Source organism: Lepidothrix coronata, unplaced genomic scaffold (genome assembly GCF_001604755.1).
Source record: "Lepidothrix coronata isolate B3197 unplaced genomic scaffold, Lepidothrix_coronata-1.0 Scaffold1, whole genome shotgun sequence".
Lineage (NCBI taxonomy): Eukaryota > Metazoa > Chordata > Aves > Passeriformes > Pipridae > Lepidothrix > Lepidothrix coronata.
Window position 1 is genome coordinate 13686827 of NW_016690181.1, and position 21786 is coordinate 13708612.

The 21786-nt window shown below is 40.3% G+C and overlaps 1 protein-coding gene across 1 annotated transcript; it reads left to right on the plus strand.

Annotated features, from left to right (window-relative positions):
- Positions 1 to 782: 782 nt before the first annotated feature.
- Positions 783 to 20184, plus strand: SPTY2D1 (SPT2 chromatin protein domain containing 1). The gene is made up of 6 exons (XM_017812963.1): positions 783 to 916; positions 10033 to 10147; positions 11546 to 13141; positions 14396 to 14555; positions 15236 to 15313; positions 16583 to 20184. The coding sequence occupies exons 1-6, from the start codon at positions 857 to 859 to the stop codon at positions 16677 to 16679; spliced, it is 2106 nt and encodes a 701-aa protein (XP_017668452.1). The 5' UTR covers positions 783 to 856; the 3' UTR covers positions 16680 to 20184.
- The last annotated feature ends 1602 nt before the right edge of the window (positions 20185 to 21786 follow it).

A 21786-nucleotide genomic window follows, 5' to 3' on the forward strand; every position in this document is an offset into this window, starting at 1 on the left:
GTACAGTTGGAGCCACTGGCCATTGCCCCAAAAGGTTTTTTGCTTCAAAACACTCCAATCCTGACCACCACTGAAAAACCAAGAGTAGCTACTGAAAAAAATAATAGAAAAAAGTGGGATACATCCCCATGCCAAGGTCAGGGATAATATTCATAGAATCACAGAATGGTTGGGGCTGAAAGGGACCTTAAAGATCATCTAGTTCCAACCCCCCTGACATGGGCAGGGACACTTTTCACTAGACCAAGTTGCTCAGAGCCCTATCCAAGCTGGCCTTGAACACCTCCAAGGATGGAGCATGCACAACTTCTCTGGGTAACCAGTTCCAGTGCCTCACCACCCTCACAGTAAAGGTTTTTTTCCTAATATCAGATCTAAACCTGCTCACTTTCAGTTTGAAGCCATTCCCCTTTGTTCTGTCACTACGTGCCCTTGCAAACAGCCTCTCTCCGAGGCGTTTCAGCGGGCGAAGCCGGAGAGTGCGAAGAGACAGACCGCGGCATCATCAGCCCCGCATGGGCGGCAGCTGCGTGCGGGGGGCGGCGGGCAGGGAGGGCAGGGAGGGCAGGGCACGGCGGGGCCGGCCCCGGTGGGCTCATAAAGCCGCCCCGCCGCATCCCCGGGCCCCGGCATCCTGCGGGGCTCCCGTGAGGCATCGCCCCCGTTCCCCTCCTCCTTTCCCAGCCCCGTTTCCCGTGGCGAGGCGCCGCCACAGGGGAAGTGACGCCGGCGCCAGGCGAGGTTATATAAAGGGTAGGGCAGCAGCGGGCGGAAGCGAGCGGAGCCGAGCGGGCGGGGGGCGGTGAGCGCTGGGAGCGGGGCGGCTGCCGCAGCCCCCCGGTTATCCGGCCCGGCCATGGATTTCCGCAATATTCTCGTGATGGCCTCGGAGCAGCAGGGGCTGAACGCGGTGCCGGTGAGCTGCGGGGCGGCCGCGGCTGGCGGGGGCAGCGCGGGGCCGGGGCGCGGTGGCGGTCGCAGCCCGTGGGGGGGCGGCGGCGGCGGCGGGTCCCGCACCGCCCGGTCCCGCCGGGATGCGGGTCCCCTGCCCGCCTCGGCCCTCGCGTGGGCAGAGCTGGTGTCGGGCCCGGCCGGGCCTGTCGCCTCGCCGGCCGGGGGCTCTCGCTCGTGGGGGCTGGAGAAGTCTGTGTGCGGGGAGGGGGCGAGCAGGGCCCCTTCAGTCAACAGGTCCCGGCACGGCCGGGCTCGGAGGGGGCAGCCGGGGCTGGCGCCTGCTGGCCGCTGGAAGTGCCGAGATGCCGAGAGCGAAGCGCTGCTGCGGGGGAAGCCTGTGGCTAAAAGTCGGATAAGTCCTTTTGTTTGCTCTGGAAGCAGAAGTCTGCCACGTCTCAAGTGCGGGTCGGAGACAAAGTGACAAGTTTCGGGTGGATGTGCTGCGTTGTGTGACGTCTTTCTTTAGGAAGAAATTTTTTAACCGAGCGAGTAATCAGGCATTGGAATGGGCTGCTCAGGGAGGTGGTGGATTCACCGTCCCTGGAAGGTTTTTAAGATGAGACTGGATGTGGCACTTAGTGCCATGGTCTAGTTACCACGGCGGTGTTGGATCAAGGGTTGGACTTGATCCCTGAGGTCTTTTCCAACCCAGTTGATTCTATCCATTGCGAAGGAATAACCTGTAACAACGCTGTGGGGGATGATTGGCAGAGGGCATTTGGTATATTGCTAATATTCTGAGATCTGTACTTCAGCAGTTTGCATTCTAGTTCAAGATATCAGTAATATGTGGATTTTGTGTGAAATAACCCACTTGCATGGCTGGATGAAATTTGGCAGTAGGAAGGGCCTGTGGCCTTTTCATATATTAATATCCTGGGGTTTATTCCTCTGTCAGGACCCAAATTATAAGTCATGCGTGCTTATTTGGATAAAAAATATTTTCTCTTTGGTAGCCACCAGCTAGGGAAACATTTTTTCTGTTTATTCTTTAACAGAGTGCCAGAGTTCTAGGTTTCTATGATTAGCTCATTTAAACCAGTGTAGATGAGAGGGGTAGTTGTTTTTAGCATAAACAGTGGGAAAAGCAGAAAAAATTATACTCATTAGTTCTGACACCACTAAAATGGAAACACTGTAGAATTCGGAGTATCTCAGTCTATCTGTATCACTAATCGAACTTTGGTAATGCTTGCTAATATTGTGGCCAGTTGATAATATGTACCAACCATATGGTAGATATGTGTAGTTAGTTAGATTCCATTGTGTCTTTAAAATCTTATAAAATATACTTTTTTAAATTTAAGCACATTTAGTTTGTCTCTGACTCTACTTAGACATCTGGTTTGTAACGTAAATGTTAAAATATCAAATATAGAAATACTCTAAGATATTTCAATACCTATTTTATTAACCTTAAAACAAGCTGTTCCACTAAATTGTCACTGGGTTACTGTAATTCTTACTTCAGATGTTTAAAGCTTCTCATTACATTCTTAGTTTTCTCATGCAGCTTTAATGTACTGTGCCACGATTTTTTTTGCCACAATACTTATAACTCATGATGATGAATTGATAAAATATCTGCCATGTTCTCCATTGTGGATGTGGTGGTGGAGGGACGCAATCCTACTTGTTGTGCAATGGATGAGGGTTTAGTTACTCTTTTTAGAAAGGCAGCATTAGGATTTGCTAATTCCTAATTAACTCATGTAGTGAGAGTGCAGTTGAATCCATAGCTGAAGCAGTTTGTTTAGCACATTAGTGGTGCAGGTTTTAACTCTAAAGTTGGCCCTAGCCTCCAAGCAAAAGCAGATCTGTACTTGGTACAGCTTGAGGTTATCTGCAGCTGCTTGGCTTTAAAAGAGAGCCTATGGAGTTTTTATGATCTTTGGAAATCCAAGTAACTCCACTACATTAAAGCTAGTATATTAAATGTATTTGTATAAGAAGAATATAATTAATTGAAAATATTTTTGTTAAAAACACCATATAGACAAATTACAAAATTTACTGGTATGTAAAGCTACTAGGTTTCCAGAAATGTTAGTTCCTGCATTAATGAACATATTCCCTGAATTTCCCTCTGAGAAGTTTATTTTAAACTTTACAGTGCACTGAATTAAATATTCCATGTCCATTGTAATGAAAAGTAGTGACATGCACAAGTAATAAATATAAAACTCTATATATGCATTATACAAGTAGTGTGTAGTTCAAAGTGGAAACTATATAAAAACTCTAAGAAACAATATGGCCTTGTATTGTAAAAGGGGGACCTGGATAAAGCAGATATTACGTCATGTCCCTGTAAAAACAAATCTGCTTGTTCATCTTCCTATGGAAATCCAGATTGAAAAGGAACATTGCTGAAATCAGCCTTTTAGTGCCCTATTAGTTGCATCAGGTTTTGTTTCTAAATAAAAGAGTACATATATGAACTAGTGTCTAAGCTATTAATGATGTATTGCTAATAATCTTCCTAGCAGTTGCTGAGTAGAGCCCCTACCTAATATTCCATAGGGACTTTGCTGTTGTATCTTGTTACATATGTTCATGTTAGCAGTTCATTAGATTTTCAATATGATCTGCTTTGACTAGACATGATAAAAGCTATGAGATTTCATGTTGATTTTAGTAAGAGTTAAATACATTGTCATTCTTTTTGGTGAAATTGATATACTGTTATGCCACGAATTTTAAATGATGTTATGGATGTGGTGAAGCACTTCCAGATATTTTTATCATATGTATTCTTTAACATACAGAAATTTTATTGCAGTTTAAAAAAAAAAAAAAAAAACTGAGTGCAGTTGAAACCTTTTATTTCACCTAGTGTTTGTTGTCATTAATAATTTATTAGGAATTATCTCAAATTGCTCCCAGTTCCTTTTAACTGAGGACAAATCTTTGGTGTTCAGAATTGACACATCAAATCTGATACAGAATATCATTTAACCACAAAGAGGTGACCCAAAACGGGAACATCTTGTCATCCACGTCAGCACTTGCTGAGGTCTCAGTTTTAGTCAGACTGATACCTAGTGTCACAAAACAGCCCCCAGTGAAGCTGACAGATACAGGTGACTATGAGAAACAAAGTATTTATGAAGTGAAACACTAGCAGAATCCCAGAGTTTGTTCAGAGGAGGACCTTGGGCTAGAGAGCCTGACCGTCAAATTCTACTCTACAAACTATTGAACGCTTGCCCATAGGCAAGAGAAATAGTGGGGAATGACTGTGAAATACAGGCTGTTGTAGGATCAGACTCCTATTGATCAGTGTGTGTGCATTTATTATGTGCTAAAACTTGCCTCAAAACAGGGCCTGAAATGCTTTGCATTATATCAGCTTCCACGTGTGAGCTGCAAGACACACAGTGTGAAATGTTGGCAGGGGTGAGGAGGGCTTTTACTCTCAGCTTGACTGACCTGACAGTTAAGTTCCAGACTGTCACAATTTAAATGCTTGCAAATGCTGACTAGAATGTGTAAAACTTTCAACTTTTTCTATTTCTGGTCTCTTTTTTTGCAAAAGCAGATGAAAGTGGGGACTAACATACGACTACAGAAAGGAAAGCATAAAGTATCTGTTAAATTTTTTTTCTGTGTGAAGCAACATGTAATAGAAGAAATTTCTGCCTTTCTTCCAGCTAATGATTCAGCTTGGATATTATGGCAGCATTTGCAAAAATCTTAAGAAATTATTTTTGCTTTTTTAGGGAAAAAAATGTACGACCCGGTTAAATTGGGTTTGGGAGAGGAGAGCAGTGTGAGCTGATAGTTAAAATACTCCTATCAGAAAAGCCTTTCTCTTGGTACGGATTGTTGGAAGATGAAGGGAAACAAATTTAAGCATGCTCGTTATCTACCATTTAGTTTGTCATTACTAGATATTGAAAGCAGTAGTTGAGAAATCATTGTGTGCACATGTTCTAAGACTGCAGAGGGAGCTGCTGGGAACCCAGTGGTGAGACTGGAGCAGAGGCCTTGGAAATACCAGTCCAGGATGAGAGCAGAGGCCCCTGGGCAGTTAACACCAATGGCCACTTACAGTTTGGAAAGTGGCCTTTTGAGGAACTGGTATTAGGGCATTGTGAAAAGAGTGACATAAACAAGGATGTATATGGTGAATGAACCATTCCTGATGTTACCAGAAAGTTATACCCTGCAGAATATTTAGGGGGGAAACTCAGACTTCCCATTGGAGAAGGCTACATTACTTGGTGAATGGTAAGGAAGAAGAGGAAAAGTGTTGTAATATCACACAGGGGTCACAACGTGCTAGTGAAAAGGAAGCACACCAAAAAATCTCCAGCCTGTGAGAGCCTCTGCAAGCTGCCCATACTGAATAGCACAAGTAGAATTGTCTTTACATTGTGTGTGCAAGCCCACAGCAATAATTATTTGCACAGGTGCTCTACTTAAGAACCAGGTTTGGCAGAATTGATCAGTCCTATCTTGCTACCTGTGTAAATGCTGATCACTGTTAAAGGCAATACTACTGCTGTTGCTTCTGTCTGGGACTGGTATTTGGTTTAGGCCTTTTGGGGCTTCATTTGGATGCCACAAAGTTTACAATTATTTTATAAATTCTGTTTTACAGTCCAAGATCTGGCACTTGAGTTCTGACATGGAAGTAGCCGCAACTGTATCAGGATCATGTGCCATGTTTTGAAGGAAGTCAGTGACTTCAGAGCAAATAATCCATGTTTACAACTCGAATAGTGCAGTGTTCTGGGAACAGCTTGACCTGCTCTCTCCTAAAGGCATTTCTATTACTCTGTTGATTTAACCAACCTAGCAATAGTTATAAAAAGCCAGAGTAGTGCTGCTGCTTCTTAGATGATGAAGTGACATGCCCTGGCCTATTTTGTCTGGTTTGCCTGGAATCTGGTGCATGTTCATGCAAACACTTTATCGGTGTTTGTGGAACATGTGTATGGTTCAGTGCTTTTAAAAAGGCTACTTAAGCAGGTCATTTTATTTCTAAATGAAAGTGAATGAAACTTGCGTCAACAATAGTAGTGATTCACTGTACAGAAAATGGGTATTAATTTATGAATTGTTTAGCTGTGTGGCCAGTTGCTAGTCAATACCAAGAAATGCTAGTGATAGGAAGACTTAAATCTGAATTTTGCATGATGTGCCATGTTAGTGGCAGTCAGAAAACAGCTTGTCTGTCAAGCTGCTTTACAAACCTGCTCCTGGATACGACTGTTGGTCATAGTACAGCAAAACAAAGCCTGAAAACTGCTTCCCCATCACTTTAATTCTTTATAAGGTTTTCTAACAGAATAGATCAATCTACATTTGTCCCTGCTGTTTAGCAGTTTTCAAAGGTGCTCCTTAGGCATAAAACTCTTTCAGAATCACACAATCATTTAGGTTGGAAAAGACCCTTAAGATAGAGTCCAGTTGTATCCTCAGTCTTGAAAATTCTTAGTTTTTAAAAACTCTGTAGAAATTGAATAATTAAACCAAGCTTTGCCAAATTAGGTTACCAATGACAAAACATGACATATTTGACTTCGTAAGAAAATTAGTAAATGATAATACTAATTATTGTTATACTAAGATGAGTATAATATTATATATCATTATACTACAGTGAGTATACTACAAAACGCCGAATATTGTTTCTAAGGTTCTAATTTGCTTCAACCTTTTTCTGAAAGGATTTTGACTAATAATGAGTGGATTTCTCTCTCTTTTCCAATTCAGGTGGAGTAAGCCAGATTAGTTGGGGACACTGAGTCATGGGCCACATCTGAGCAAAAACTGAGAGGCAATACTGCATCACTGTTCAGGTTTCCTGAACAGTCAGATCTTGGAATGCTTTTGGTGCAAACAACAAAGTCAGTTCTCAGATTGTAAACTTCCTTACACAGAGGTGAAGCTCAGTAAATGAGCGTGACTGTAGTAGGTTTTCAGTGTGATGAGGCAACATTGCAGGTTTTACTACTGCAGTGTGTGTGGATGGTGCATCTTCGTAATTCTGTTCTAGTCATTTCAGAAATTTCTCGAGGCTACTACAAGTAGCTGGTATTGTAGCTGCCTTTCTTGGAGTCAATTTTGGCTGCAGTTCGGGGATGAGCCTCTGAACCTTGCTTCTTAGTGCATGTATATTCAAGATAATGTATGGATTTGCATGTTAGTAATTAAAGTAATCAAAGGATCTATTAATATGCTGCAGATTAATTAATCAGAAACTTGAATGAAGGCTTCAGTTGGGTGATATTGGAATTTTTAGAGTTATGCCAGTAGCCTGCCTGATCATTGCTTCTAAAAGATTTGGATGTAGGTTTCTTTGCCAGATATTATAATTTAATTATTTTATTTAAGTTCTGTAAGGCTACATGAGGGTAGGATGATCATGTGCATAAATATATGGAAATGCTTACTTGTGTGGCTCTTCAGTGATACTGTTTTTCACAACTCTTTCTTTTGGTGAGGATCCTAATGTCTCATGTGGGAGATTTTGGGTTGGAATTTAATCTATTGTCTTACTACTAAAATAAAAAAACCCTCCCAAACCTCAGTTTTGGGTTTGGATTTCCTTTGTTCCTAAATGCACTTTGCTTTCCAGCTGCTTCTGGGTTTAACTGGTTTCTATTGTATTTATATTTGCAACTATCTCGTTCTTATTGCTTTGGATTTTTTTCTGTAGTCTGTGGGAAGAAATTAAAAAAAAGTCTTTGGGGTTTCTTTCCATTTTAAGCAGAGTCTGGTACATTTGTGAAAGGCAGTGTTTGAACAGGCATAGCACATTGGGGCAAGTGTTTGTTATAGTAGATCCCAGTAAGAAAGGCACTTGATCTCTTAAGATATTGATTAAAATTTATCGGATTTAACAGGGAAAGCAAAAAAGGGGGTAGCATAGATAACTTGTCATCTGTTCAGTTGTGGGAATCCCAAGTTGAACAGCACTGGACAGACATCTAGGCATGGCAAGCTGTGCGAATCCTGTCCATGGTGTGAATGACCAACATTGTAGTCTTTAGAGCTTTTGCAGGATGTCCTTGGCAGTAAATGGCACAATTTATTGTTTCTTCTGCCAAGGAAAAGGATGTTATATGAAAACATGCTGCTTCACTTCAAGATATGATATAAAATCATGGAATAGGATCCGCTAAAGGTAATCTAGTCCAACAATCCTGTAATGAGCAGGGACATCTTTAAATAGATCAGGTTGCTCAGACCTCTGTCCAACCTGAACTTCAGTGTTTCCAGGGAAACATCTGCATCTGATGCATCTGCAGCCTCTCTGGACAACCTGTGCCAGTGTTTCACCACTCTCATCATATACAATTTCTTACCTATATGTAGTTTGAATCTACCCTCTTCTAGTTTTAAACCATTACCCCCTGTCCTGTTGCTGATGGCTCTGCTTAGAAGTCTGTCCCCATATTTCTTATGCACCCTCTTTCGGTACTGAAAGGCTGCAATAAGATCTCTCTGGAGCCTTCTCTTCGCCTGGCAAATTACACCACATGCAAGTGCCATAATTGCCAGGTGCCAGGTGTGGGCTGTGTGTGCTGTCACAATTAGTGCTGAGGTCACACACTGATCTCAGGCGATAAGTGGAGTGCAGGCCTGGACCCATTCAGGTCACCTGCTATGTGGATCAGTAACTCCTTGATACACAGTAGTCACTGTCAGCAGGAAGTAAATCAGTATTGCTGGTTTTACATCAATCTACTGATGGAGTCCATTCCAAGTTTTGGAATAATTAAATTTTTTGAGTCTATTTCTTTATTTTTGCTGAATTAGATAAACTGAAATGAGTGTCCACAAGCAATCTGAAAATGGAGCTGTAAGCCTGCAGTCTGGAATTGAACTGACTGGCAGCTTGAGCTGTAGTTTGCTTTTGGTTCCTGCTTGGTCAAAGACTAAGGCTGAACTGAAATATTTTTATTCCATTACTAATGCAGCCATTACATTCCTTATTAATCCAGTGCATTTCACTCATTTCTGTTTCCCTTCCTGTTTTCTGGTTTCCTGTTCGTTCCTTCCAAAAGCTGAGCAAATCCCTGCCACAGATGAGTAGAAAGTACCTCACTAAAAAGACCTGCAGCAATGTATTTTGAGATAAAATAATAATTTGACAGTTCAGTGGGACTTAACAAAGTTTTGACAGTGGTTTGACAGGGTTCTATGAGTATGATGCAAGGTTCATCTTAATAATTACTCAATGGAAGAAACACACAAAGGAAAATAGAGTTCAAATTGAGCTAGAATGATTCTCAGACTGGTGACGCAAAGAGTGAGGAGCACCTTCCTGTTGAATCACAGGGTTCAGAGCTGACTCCTTTGCTTTCTAAACTCCCTTTGGAGCCTAGGTGTGGCTGGATCCAATTGTAGTCTCAGACTTGGTTAATGGTTTGTGTCTAGTGAAATTATCCATACAGTGTTTATAATAATATGGAATTAATGGATTATTAATGTTTCCTCATATTACTTCAGCATGCTCTCAGTCACCTACTGAGGAGCTGTCACAGGTAAGGGATCCCTCTGCCTTGGGTAAGGAAGGGTCTCTTAGTTTCAGGTAAGGAATCTCTAGCCATGAAAGGCGTCCCTGCTCAGGAGGTGTCACCTGCCGTGCAGTTCAGCTGCAGTTCAGGCAGAGCTCAAATTGGGGCCCATCCTGATGGTAATATTTAGAGGATGAGGTTGTTGGCTGCTGGTCAACAGTATAGACAAGATAGATGTCTTCATTTTTAGTGCTTGTATCTTGTTCAATACTTTGGTTATCTTGCTCTTCTGGGTTTTGAAACCACCTTTCAAAATATGTTTCAAGATACCTCTAGTCCCTTGTATGGGAGCCAGGGACTTTCTAGCTTGCAGGTTTTCCCCAGTGACTTGAGGCGAGTTGTTCCTTAGTGAGCCTGAAACAAAGTACATCTAGGAGTCAAGTATATCCAACAACTCTCAGCTTCAGTGGGAATTTGTTGTTTGCATATTCTGGACCACTTCTATGCTTAAAGTCAAATACATGACTATTATGCAACTCCTCAGTTTCAAAAACTGATTTTTACGTTTCTTAACTCTTCTGACCTATTTCTTTGTTCTTTGCAGAAAAGGTACAGTTTGGCCGTTGGTCCTCCCAAAAAAGTTCCAAAAGTCAAGGGTGTAGAGTCTGCAGCAGTGCAAGCATTTCTCAGACGGCAAGAAGAAGAAAAAAGAAAAAAAGGTAAAAGTCCAAAATATTTCCTATAGTAGACTTTTGTTGATTCTTTCATATTTGCCCCCTTATTCAAAGCTTTTGTAAATATGGCTACATGTCTGTTTCTGGAATTTATGCACAGAAATTCCTGGGGCTTAGGGAAAGCCAGGACTAAGTAAGTAGTCTTACTTAGAACTACTGAGAAGTAGTTAAGGTAAGAGCAAGAAGCCATCTGGACTTTGGTAACTTAAGTTTGAAAAGCTTCATCTGTGTGAAAAATGGAGAGAGTTGCTGTTGTCGTGTGTTAACTTAGTGTATCAATACAGTCTGAATTTTAAATGTATATGTCAGAGGCTTTGTTTGAGCCACAATTTTTCCACTGTATTATATTTCCTTTAAATAGTCTGTAGAATGAACTAATATTGGATTGCTTCCGATGTTTTATTAAATCTGATGGACTGGATGGCCCAGGGTATTCTTCCTCTCCTGGGCCAGTTGTGAGTCTGCTCCTTATTCCTGCTGTCAGGTGCACCCAGAAGCAAGATTGAGCATGAATTCCATATAGGAATGCTTGCATCCTCATGCTACGCAGTCACAGCCCTTGACAGTGAAATAATATAAACAGGGAATGGTACCTTTACAAGCACCCAAACAATGAGTAGCCCAGTCCGTTTTCTAGGAATTTATGCTTTTCCTGAATCTTTCTGATATTTAGCCCCCACACCCTTGGTCTCTCCGGTATTTGGTGTTCAGATCTCTTACCTCTTCACCAGCTAGTTCAGCCTGAATTTTGTCAGTGGACCACGCACAGACATAAGACCGCATACTCATGCAGAAAATAGCTAAAAACTGTTCAGTAAGAGTGTAAGACAGACTGTGGAGATAGTCTCTTATCAGACATGTGTAGTGACCAGATGCTTGCTTATCTGTGGTTGACTGCTTCTGTATCAACCCTGCATGCTTCTACACACACACTTGTCGTATTTCCCTATTCTTATCCCCCCAATACTCTTTTATTCCCTCATTTTCCTCATCTTCCCTTAGACATCTGATAGTAAAGTCTCAAAATTCTCTTGGTCAGTCTCAGAACTCCCTCTACTACCCAGAGATCCCATAACTCCTTCTGTACCTTCTCGCACAGTGCTTCTCTGTAGTTTTCATGGCATTCTGGAGAGCTGCTTCCCTTGAATGGCCTTAGTGGGTTTTGCCATAACAGCATTTGTTTTAATTGCTTGCCTTTGTTGGAGTAGCTTATACAGGTGGGTTAGCCTGCCCTGTTGGCAGACCTCTGGTCATTTTCTGTTCTATTTTGGATACCTGTGAGCCAGATATCTTTAAATTACTGTCCTAAATGGCTTATCAGTTTGGAAGAAATTGAAGTAAAAAGTAGTGCTTTTGCCTAACTTTCTCCTGGTTTTCATACAGCACTGGAAGAAAGAAGAAAGAAAGAGCAACTCTTGGCAAGGCGTATTGAACTGAAACATGACAGAAAGGCAAGAGCTATGGCCTCACGAACAAAGGATAATTTTTATGGCTATAATGGCATTCCTGTTGAAGAGAAGCCTAAAAAGAGGAGGACGAGTGAGAATGTTGCTCAGGCCCCAGAGGCTGAGTATGCAACAGAAGATGAAACTGAGCAACTTGAGTACAGTCAGACTGAATCTGAACATGAGCAAGAAGAATATGAAGAGAAACCATCCAAAGTTGCAGTGAAACCAAAGGCACCTCCCAAAAGTGCACCACCACCTCTGAACTTTACAGAGCTCTTGAGGCTTGCTGAAAAGAAACAGTATGAACCAGTGGAAATAAAACCAGTGAAAAAGGTAGAAGAGAGACCCAGAACAGCAGAAGAATTGAGAGAGAGGGAATATTTGGGACGCAAAAACAAAAGAGTAGAAATGCCTAGGAAAAATGAGAAGGAGATTAAGACTACAGGGATATCCAGCTCTTCAAAAAAAATGTCTTCTCAAAAAACATCTGTAAATGCAAAACTTAATAAAAGCTCAGTAGATAAACATTCCACATCAAAACCCAATGTGTCGCTTTCTATGGGTGGTATTGATAAGAAATCCAAAGCACCAGCATTGACTGAAAAACACTCACGGTCATCATCTTCCTCCAGATTTGATCATATGGAAAAAAAACCACAAAATGGCTCCTTAAAAAGTTCTACTGGTAGCAGTCATAGCAAATTATCTGTCAATGGTATTAGGAAGTCTGGCTCAAGTTCTCACGTGCCACCCTCAAAGCCCATGGCCAATGGGACTCAAAGGCTACCATCTGCTAAAGAATCCAGCCTGAAAAAGCCTGCCCATGCAAAACCAGGAAATACTGCTGCCCTTCAGCATGGAATCAACTCCAATGCAAAACGATCAGGCAGCAGCTTAGGAAAAGGAGGACCTGGACATCCTGGAGGTGGTTCAGGTGCAGGACCTGGGCGATCAAGCAGCAGTTCTGGCATGGGACCTGGAAGGCCGGGAAGTGGTTTAAGCTCAGGACCTGGGCGACTGGGCAGCGGCTCAGCCACAGGACCTGGAAGGCCAGGCAGCAGCTCAAGCACAGGACCTGGGCGACTGGAAGGTGGCTCAGGCGTAGGGCCTGGAAGGCCAACTGGCAGCTCAAGCACAGGACCTGGGCGACCAGGCAGCAGCTCAGGCATGGGACTTAAACGACCAGGCAGCAGCTTGGGCACCGGACCAGGAAGGCCAGGCAGCAGCACAAATGTGGGACCTGGGCGACCAGGCGGCAGCTTGGGAACAGGACCAGGAAGGCCAGGAATCAGTCCAAGCACAGGAGCCAAGCGACCAGGCAGCAGCTTGGGAGCAGGACCAGGAAGGCCAGGCATTAGCACAAGTGCAGGACCTGGGCGACCAGGCAGTGGCTCAGGTGCAACTGTAAAACCGAAGTGTACTGTCGTGTCAGAGACCATTTCTTCTAAAAACCTAGTCACAAGACCTAGCAATGGACAGATGAATGGAATGAGACCTTTTCAAGGGCATAGACCTGTGCTTCATCCACAAGGTATACATTTGTAGAGCAGATTTTTTTCACTGTTGTGGTTTAACCCCAGGTAGCACCTAAGTACCATGCAGCTGCTCACTTGCCCTGTCCCCCAGTGGGGGCAAAACTGGAAAAAAGGGTAAAACTTGGATGAGAACAGTTTAATAACTGAAATAAATGTAATAATATTGACAACAGTAATAATTGTAATGAAAGGGGGGTAAAACGTAGGAGAAACACATGGTGCACGGTACAAACGATGTTCTGTGGTGTGGAATATCCCTTTGGCTGGTTCAGGTCACCTGTCCTGGCCGTGCTCCCTCCCGACTTTTTGTGCACCTGCTCACTGGCAGAGCATGGGAAACTGAAGAGTCCTTGACTGAGGAAAAGCACTATTAAGCAGCTACTAAATCATCAGTGTGCTATTAACCTTTCTCATATTCAAAACAAAGCACTGTACTGCTACCAAGGAAGAACATTAACTCTATCCCAGCCAAAATAAGGACATTCACTTAGTTATTGTTTTGTATGTTTTATGCATGTCTGAGTTGAGGTCACTAAGAGACTTTTGACTATTTATAGATGCAGTTAGGGAGACTTGGAGAAAATACCACATTTGCCTTTTAAAGATTGCTTTTAACAGTAGAATGTTTTTTCTGCTTTGCAACTTTTTATTTTTGCCTATGCTCATAACTCTTGAAATACAGGTGGTGTGAAGTATTACATGAAAGAAAACTAAGCAGCCTGTGATGGATGTTGGTATATGAATGCTGTTAGAAGGAAAAGAATTCACTTCTAGCATCACTTAATAATACTTAGTCTGTAATATTTCACAGTGTCATAAATAACAGATGCTTGAAGGGATACATGAAAAATCAGTCAGGCTCTCTGTGGTTTTACATTTCAGTGTTTTGGCGAGTTCATCTTATCAGTAACAAGCAGTTCTAAAAATTTATTTCTGGTCAGGAACAAGCAGAGTGGAGTATAGTGAATACATGCCTAGAAAACCCCGAACAAAGAAGACATCTGCTGGGTGGTTTCCTCAGGATGCTGTTGGTGATACTGATATGTAATCTTCTCTAGCATAACTTAGAGGAAGTCTTTCCTTTTACTGAGTTTCTGAGAATTGCTAGTTAACTTGAGGCAGAAGTTTTCTGCCTTGAAGCCCAAAGCTGTAAAATGGCAGTGCCCAAGGTATAGCAAGGAGAGGTCCTGTTAAATTAATGTAATGTTCATGTTATTAATGATTTTTTTTTCTGCTCTCCTGTCATTTAGGTCTTGGAAGACCACCAATTAGTTACAAGAGGCAAATAGAAGATGATGATGATGATGATGAGTATGACTCTGAAATGGATGACTTCATTGAAGATGAAGGGGAACCCCAAGAAGAAATATCAAAACATATTCGGGAAATATTTGGCTATGACCGGAAAAGGTAAGAAAAATGACCATTCTAAGATACTGCAGAACAAGCAGTAGAACAATGGAAATTAATGTAGTTCTACAAATAAAAATGTTTTAGAAATAGGGGAAGTGCAGGTATCCAGAAATTGTATCGCATTGAAGAAATTTAACAAGCATTACTTCTGCTTATTGTGGAAGATACCTTGAATTTTCACACTGCCTCCAATGCTCTTCTAGGGAGCAATAAAATTTGACTAGGACATCACTGGAAAACAGCACAGCTTCATTGTCTCACCTGGATAATTCATAGCAACTCTTTATTACTGGATGTTAAAATGCCTTCTGTAGCAGTCTGCAATACTTCAGAATTCTTTAGATGTAAGTGCCCAAGTATGAACTGCTAAATGCAATAGTGTCACCTGCTCTGTGAGAGGATCTAATTTGGTATGCCTAGGAACTGCTGGAAAGTGAAGGCTCTTAGCTGGCTTATTTAAATACTTCCCTCTTGTCTGACAATAAGTGTAAGAAAACAGGCATTTTCAAGGCTTGTAACTTTTAAAACCTTTTAAAACCTTAATATCTGCAGGCAAGTCATTTTAAAACCTTAATATCTGCAGGCAAGTCATTGTTCTTTCTGAGAAGGGGTGTGAATTCATTAACTGTACACTCTGATGGTTTTTAGTGTTCTGAAAACTAATATTTAACTTCCAGGTACAAAGATGAAAGTGACTATGCCTTACGTTATATGGAGAGCAGCTGGAGAGAGCAACAGAAAGAAGAAGCTAGGAGGTATGCATGGATTTAAACTTGGATAGAAATTGGGAAGTTTATTGCTTAATATTTTCATATTGGTTTTGACCATTGGTTTTGGCCTCTGGACCTGCACAACTCTTATGTTATAAACTGATTTGGTTTTTAATGGCTTGTGGGATAAGATTTGTGAAAGTTATAAGAGTTTTTTATAGATATTGGAATCCACGGAGACACCAAATTCTTTTGTTCTACTGAAATTTTTATATTGTTATTCAGAAGGTGCCTTGAGCATTAGAAACTTGCATCTTTGTTAAGTTAGTCAGTGTTCTTATTCCTCCTTGCTTCTGAGGAAGAGCTGCAGCTCATGCAAATCTATAGTCTGTTAAATGGAGTTAGGGGAAATAACTGGAATTTTAAGTGATGTTGCTGTTAACCAAATTCTCTGTTGAAAACCCAGAGTGAGTTTTTGCAGAGTTGAATTCCTGACTCACTTTTAACTACACATGCAGCATAAAGGCAGTGGAGTTAAGAAACTTTAGTTAAGCTCAGTTTTACCCTTTTCCATGCTCAACTGTTTTTCACTGAGTGCTTGGTTAAAAGCATTGTGCCTTTTGAAATGAAGAACTTCTAACCAAGCAAGTCCACTTAAATTATAGTTGTTCTAAGCCAAATTGAAAAAAATCATTCATCAAGCCAGTTTTATCACATAGATCCTTGTTGTGTTTGTTTCTGTCCTTAATTTGGCTGACTGCAGTTTCCTGAATTCAGGGAGGTGGGTAGAACATGCTGTATTATCAGTATCTCTTCCATGGGCCTGTTCATCAGAGTCAGGTGGACTGAGGGTGGAGCTTGTAGCTACCTGTATATGGTGCCTCAAGCCAGGAAGTTCAACAAAATCTTTTACTTCTCTACTGTTTGACAAATCCATTCACTCCCTTGCCAGTGTAAAAAGTTTAGGTGGCTCTTAGAAACCGATGAGCATCAGTCCTGCCATGACTTGTATGATGATATATTGGCAAGAATTGATGGATGTTTTTCAGTAGCTGGTTTTTGGGAGGAAAAGAAGACCGTATGTATTTTTTTTATTACATAATCTTTATTTTTTAACAGAAGTTTTAAATGTTTTTTCCCCTCAAAATATTTGATTCTAATCTAATGATAAAATCTTTATTTTTGTAAAGCTGTATTCTTCTAAAATTATTGTTCAAATCAGTACTTTTAGGATTGCTTTTCTTGAAGGAGGGGTGAAAGTAAAACTTCATATGTCTTGAGTAGCAGTGTAAAGGATTTAATCTTATTTGGCAGCTTGAGACTCGGTGTTCAGGAAGACCTCGAGGAACTGAGACGGGAAGAAGAAGAATTGAAACGCAAGAGACAGTCCAAGAAGCTGAGGACGCGTTAACTGGCTTACGGTGTTGACTTTGTTCATGTTTCTGCTACCCTCTGCCTCCGTACATCTCTTACTCTATTTCAGTTTCCATTTGCTTGTTAGAGGGCAAAAGAATATTTAAAGGGATTAAAGTACTGAAAAGCAAGGCTTTAGTTTGACCTAAATAAGATATTTATTTTTAATACCTGCCAGGGTTGTTTTTTTATAAAGACATTAATGCACTAATGCATATTAAATGGAATAAAATTAATAGATGTTTCCATTGATTAAACCAGTTCAAAATGCCAGCAGAAATATTGACTAGCTATGCACTGACATGGAACTGTGTGGGCCACGTACCAGTAAACCAATTTTGCATTCACTTGAAAGAAAGGAATGGTGTTCTTTTTCCCTGATATTTCTTGAGAATTAGAGAAATTGCTTTATATCCTACTTGGTCTCCCAACATGAGCCTCAAAGTCTTGAAATGTCATCTTCTGTACAGCAGCGGCTTGGGTGTAAATTCAGCCAAAGTTTGTTTAAAGCAATAACGTGCTGCATATCTTCTGATTTGAGGACCCATAAAAATAATTTGAACCTCTTTACTTCTAAATAGAAAAGGGCATGTCATTTGCAAACTGTACAGTTATGTGTATGGCCAAAAGATTGTTGGCTTTTGCTCTGTCTGGAATTCCAATGCCAGTCTAATTCAGTATGAGAAACACACACCCTGAAAACAGGAATTCTTAGTGTTTGTATGTAACTTATGCTTTTGGGCTCGAGGCATGTGCTTGGAAATTCTTTTCCTGCCCTGTAGATATTCAGATTTGTTTAACAGCTTCTGCTGCTTTTACAAATGATGTTTTTTCTTACACTAAACATACAATGTGTTAAATTATTTAAAATGTGAAGCAGCCACTATCTAATTATCTTAAATGTTTAGAAAGCACATCAGAATTAAATTTGGTTAGAATGCATTTGCAGCTCTTCGATATTAACAACTTCATGTTAATACTTGTGATTGATTTCATCAAGCCAAAAACCTATATTATGTATAGCAGGAGAGTTAGTTCAGTTACTTACCTTAATGCCCATATTTGCACATTATTTCTAACTATGCACTTAAAGACTGTTTGTTTCAGTAACTGAATTTGTTTACAATCAGCGCAGGGTTTGTGTAAGGACTGCAGGACTGAGAGTCTGAAGCTCAAATCTGGTGTTGCATCTACTTTGGTTTCTCCAAGTTGCCCTTCAAAGTTCACCAGTGTCACTACTCAGCTTTGCCTCAAGCCCCAGAACTCCGTTGATAGTATCTATCTTCAGCTGCTTCAGGCCATTATGCTTTAATGCTAGAAATACTTGGAAAAGTACAAAAAGGGCTTTGGGTGTTGGCTGGGGGGTTGAAAAAGGAAAACTTACATTGTGGAAAAATGACAAAGGAACCTTTCCTGTTGGGCCTATTCTTAACAGTGCTGCTTCTAGGAAGCAGTTCAGATAGCAACCTGTAAAGAACAGTCTTGGAAGCTGCTCAAGTTTAAACATCTGACTCTTAATGTAAGAAAAAACAGATTTGCCTTTTTAAGATGTGTTCTGTCAACGGCATAAGATTTCATTGCCTCAGTAAAACATCGATGTGAGTAAGCTAATGGTATAGATTCTATAAACTAATTCAGTATTAGCTGACACAGAGCCCCAGTGAAGATACCATTGTTGCTCCTCTGTAGTTTTAACTTTATTAACTAACAAAAACTGTTTCTCAGTGTGTGCACTTAAGACCATGCAAGATAGTGTAACCTCACTGTCTAGAAGTGTGTTGTATTCTCTGCTGCATTGGGACCATCTAAAATTTCCTATTGGAAATTTCCTGGTTTCTAGAATTACCCATTTAAGACAATGAACATTGGGACCATGACGAAGTTCTGGGTTTTTACTTCTTAATTCTTTTCAGCTGGAAAAGACTCTAGCTCTGTCAACCCAGACAGCTATATTGCTGAGCAACTTCCTGCCTGGTTGGGAAAAAAAAGTCTCTTATGAAGCAAAAGAAATACATTAATTTGAAATTGGTTCAGTTGGGAATGAAATCTGCATTTCAGACAAATATAGGCTAAATAAAACCTAATTATTTCACCACTTTCTGATTAGCTGATCTTGCGTGCTTAAATAAACTTCTTAATCTGTAAAGCACTTTGTCATTTAGATGGTGACTGGAATGTACTCTGCTAGCCTCCCTAAGACACTGTATAACTGTCTCTTCACACAGTGATCATTGCTTAAATTTTGCCTATTTCATATGAAAAATTATTCAAGGACACATTTGTAATTTTATGATCAAGAAGTACTTTCTCATAATTGGCACGGGATGCTAATAGGTTTCATATTTTGTACAAATGTTTGGCTTTTAATGTGCTTGCGTTTGTTGCATATTTGTAAATCAGCTAGGAAGGAACTAAACTTGTTTTTTTAATTCCTGACCTTGTATCCAAAAACATGTTTACTGTTTGCCAGATTAATAGTATTCATCTAGTAACAGTATTTCAGTACTTGTCCGAAGTGCATCTGAATTTGAGGTTAAGAAAAACTGGAAGAATGCTTTTATTGGTTTATTGGGATCAGATGTTCAGCTAATGATTTAATTGTATTTAAGGAAATTCTGGTTTGGTTTTTAGATTTTTAATTCACTGTTTGACAACGTGCCTTTTTTACTAAATTGTGTCAAAAAAAGTATTGAATGTAGGAATATAAAAAGGTTGGTTGGTTTCCGCTATCTCAGATTCTATATCCTTAAACTTGAGAGTGTGAAATGACATACGTTTCATAAAACCCTTCCAGGTCTGGCTTTGATTGCACAATTAAGGTAGTTACTTCGTTACTGCTAATGCTAAATCAAATGAAGGGCACTTTCTACTGATGACTACTTTTTGAAAATGTCTTGTATTTACACTTGAGCTGTATTTCACTTTACAGCAACGTCTTTTGGAGGCCAGGGTTTTGCATATCACAGGAAGCCTTAGTGTGCAACTCTGTGCTGTGCTTTAAAATAAAAATCTTTCAAGAAGTATATGAGATCTCTATTGAAATCTGGATTTATTTTTGTGTAAAGCCCAAAATATTGTCCAGGAAAACCTATTTTCTATTTTTTTTTTTTGCATTTTGTAACATGATCTAGTAGCTGATGCATATTTCTAGATAAAGCATATTTCTGGAGACCAAAACATGTCAAAGTAAATAAATATATGGAGAGACTGGTGTTTAAATTGTGATGAATGTACTTCTATTTATTTTGGTGAGTGGGTGTGATGCAATATTAAAGTGTTAGTGTGTAAATAAGGGTGCTTCTAGTGTTAGCCAATGATTTATTCCTTTGGGGATATCGTGTGTGCACAATGTCTTTTTACACAATGTGACAAATCAGGTTAAAAACTGGTACATAGCTTAACTGCTTTCTGGTGCTGTCAAAGAAGTGTATACTTTTGCACACACCAAATGCATATAAGTTTTGCAGAGTATGTATACAATAAATTACAGGCATTAAACATTTTGCTGCTATTTCTCATTGGTTTACTTTATGGGAGATTTATCAGAATTACTTTCTGTTCACCTAGAATTGTTCTCATGCAGCGAGCAAGAATATATGAAAAATTAATGGAAGCACTTAAGCCTTCAGAAAAGATCTGAAAGTTACTGGTGTCTCTTGCAGTTCAGGCTATGACATAATTTGTATTTGGAAGTACATGTATTTTAGAATGATCATATACGCAAGTGTGCCCGTTGCCTTTAATCTTTTCCATCCTACAGTTTCATAAGCAGCATCCTTCTTGGTTTCTCTTACTCCCATGGAAGGAATGTGAACTGCCTTGGAGGCTGTCTCCTTTGGAAAGGTTTTCTGCTTTGACAGGGGGAAGTAAATGCAGTGACTGTTCTGATCAGCTGGTGCTGTGACCCACTTCCAAACGGATGAAAGGAGCCCACCCGCCTTTTCTTTGAACAGTAACATTTGCACAGTCCTGTGCATAAAAAAAAAAAATTTAGTTGTATTGCAAATCAGTATTTAATGTGTCCTTGTTTTGAAAGCATGAAATCTTACCTTCTTTGGAATTACCCTGTATGGAATTCCCTCGAGATTTTTCATGCATCTTAATAGCTGTAATCAGTCATTATCAGCCATTATTTCAAAGCAAATATGTTCTGTTCAGAGGGAGGGTGATTCTACATTGAGTTACTATCTTAATCCAGCCAGTAAAGCTACTTCTCTGGAAGCAAAAAAATATTTTACTAAGGTTTAGAAAAAGTAGTTACAGGTTTTCCTTGTTTGAGGGCAGCTTTTAGTTGCAATTTACTTGAAATAACATTTTAGTTCCACAAGACAGAACTACAGTGGAATCATCCCCATAGATAGACTTTTCTTACCCCTAGAAATGCATATGGAAACACTTATTCATTCATGAGCCTGGTAATCCAAAAAGCCTTTGATATATCATGCTTAATGTACCCTGTGGAATTAAATTAAGGACAGAAGACATTCCTGAAGTAATGAAGCATGTTGCCAGTTTAGTCCTAACTTCTCTGTCCACAACGGATAGTTTTGTTTTTCCACACCACCTGGTGCTTAATTTGCTTTGGGGTTTTTTTTGTTTGGTTTTTTTGTTTGGTTTGGGTTTTTTGGTTCAGTTCTTCATGGGAGTCCTGGGTTTTGCTTATATACTTTTCCCTGCATGAGCAAATTCACAGAATTTTTGTCTGCTGGATGCAACTTCTGCCCAGTTTCTCAACATTCCTCTGTTGATGCCATTGCTCATACTATGTATGTGAAAGTTGATGGCAATCAACAATTTAAAGAGAATCAACAATTTAAAGAGAATCAAGAGCTTCAGTAGGTTTTTTTATCTTGTTGAAGGAATGGGCCTGATTATGACTTGAAAAAACACTTGAGTATAGTGGTCCAGGTTTTGTAGTATATTGGAATAACACTGAGAGCATACCTGTGCACACACTGAGTGCAAAAGCATGTTTGGGTACCTTACATGTACTTCTCAATGTATTTAGCTTCTCTTGTGGACTTTTTCAGGAGAGGTAACTAGCTTTCTTGGATGATAGAGCTAAGGATATATGATGTTTGTTGTTTGTCTGTCCTGAACTCCCT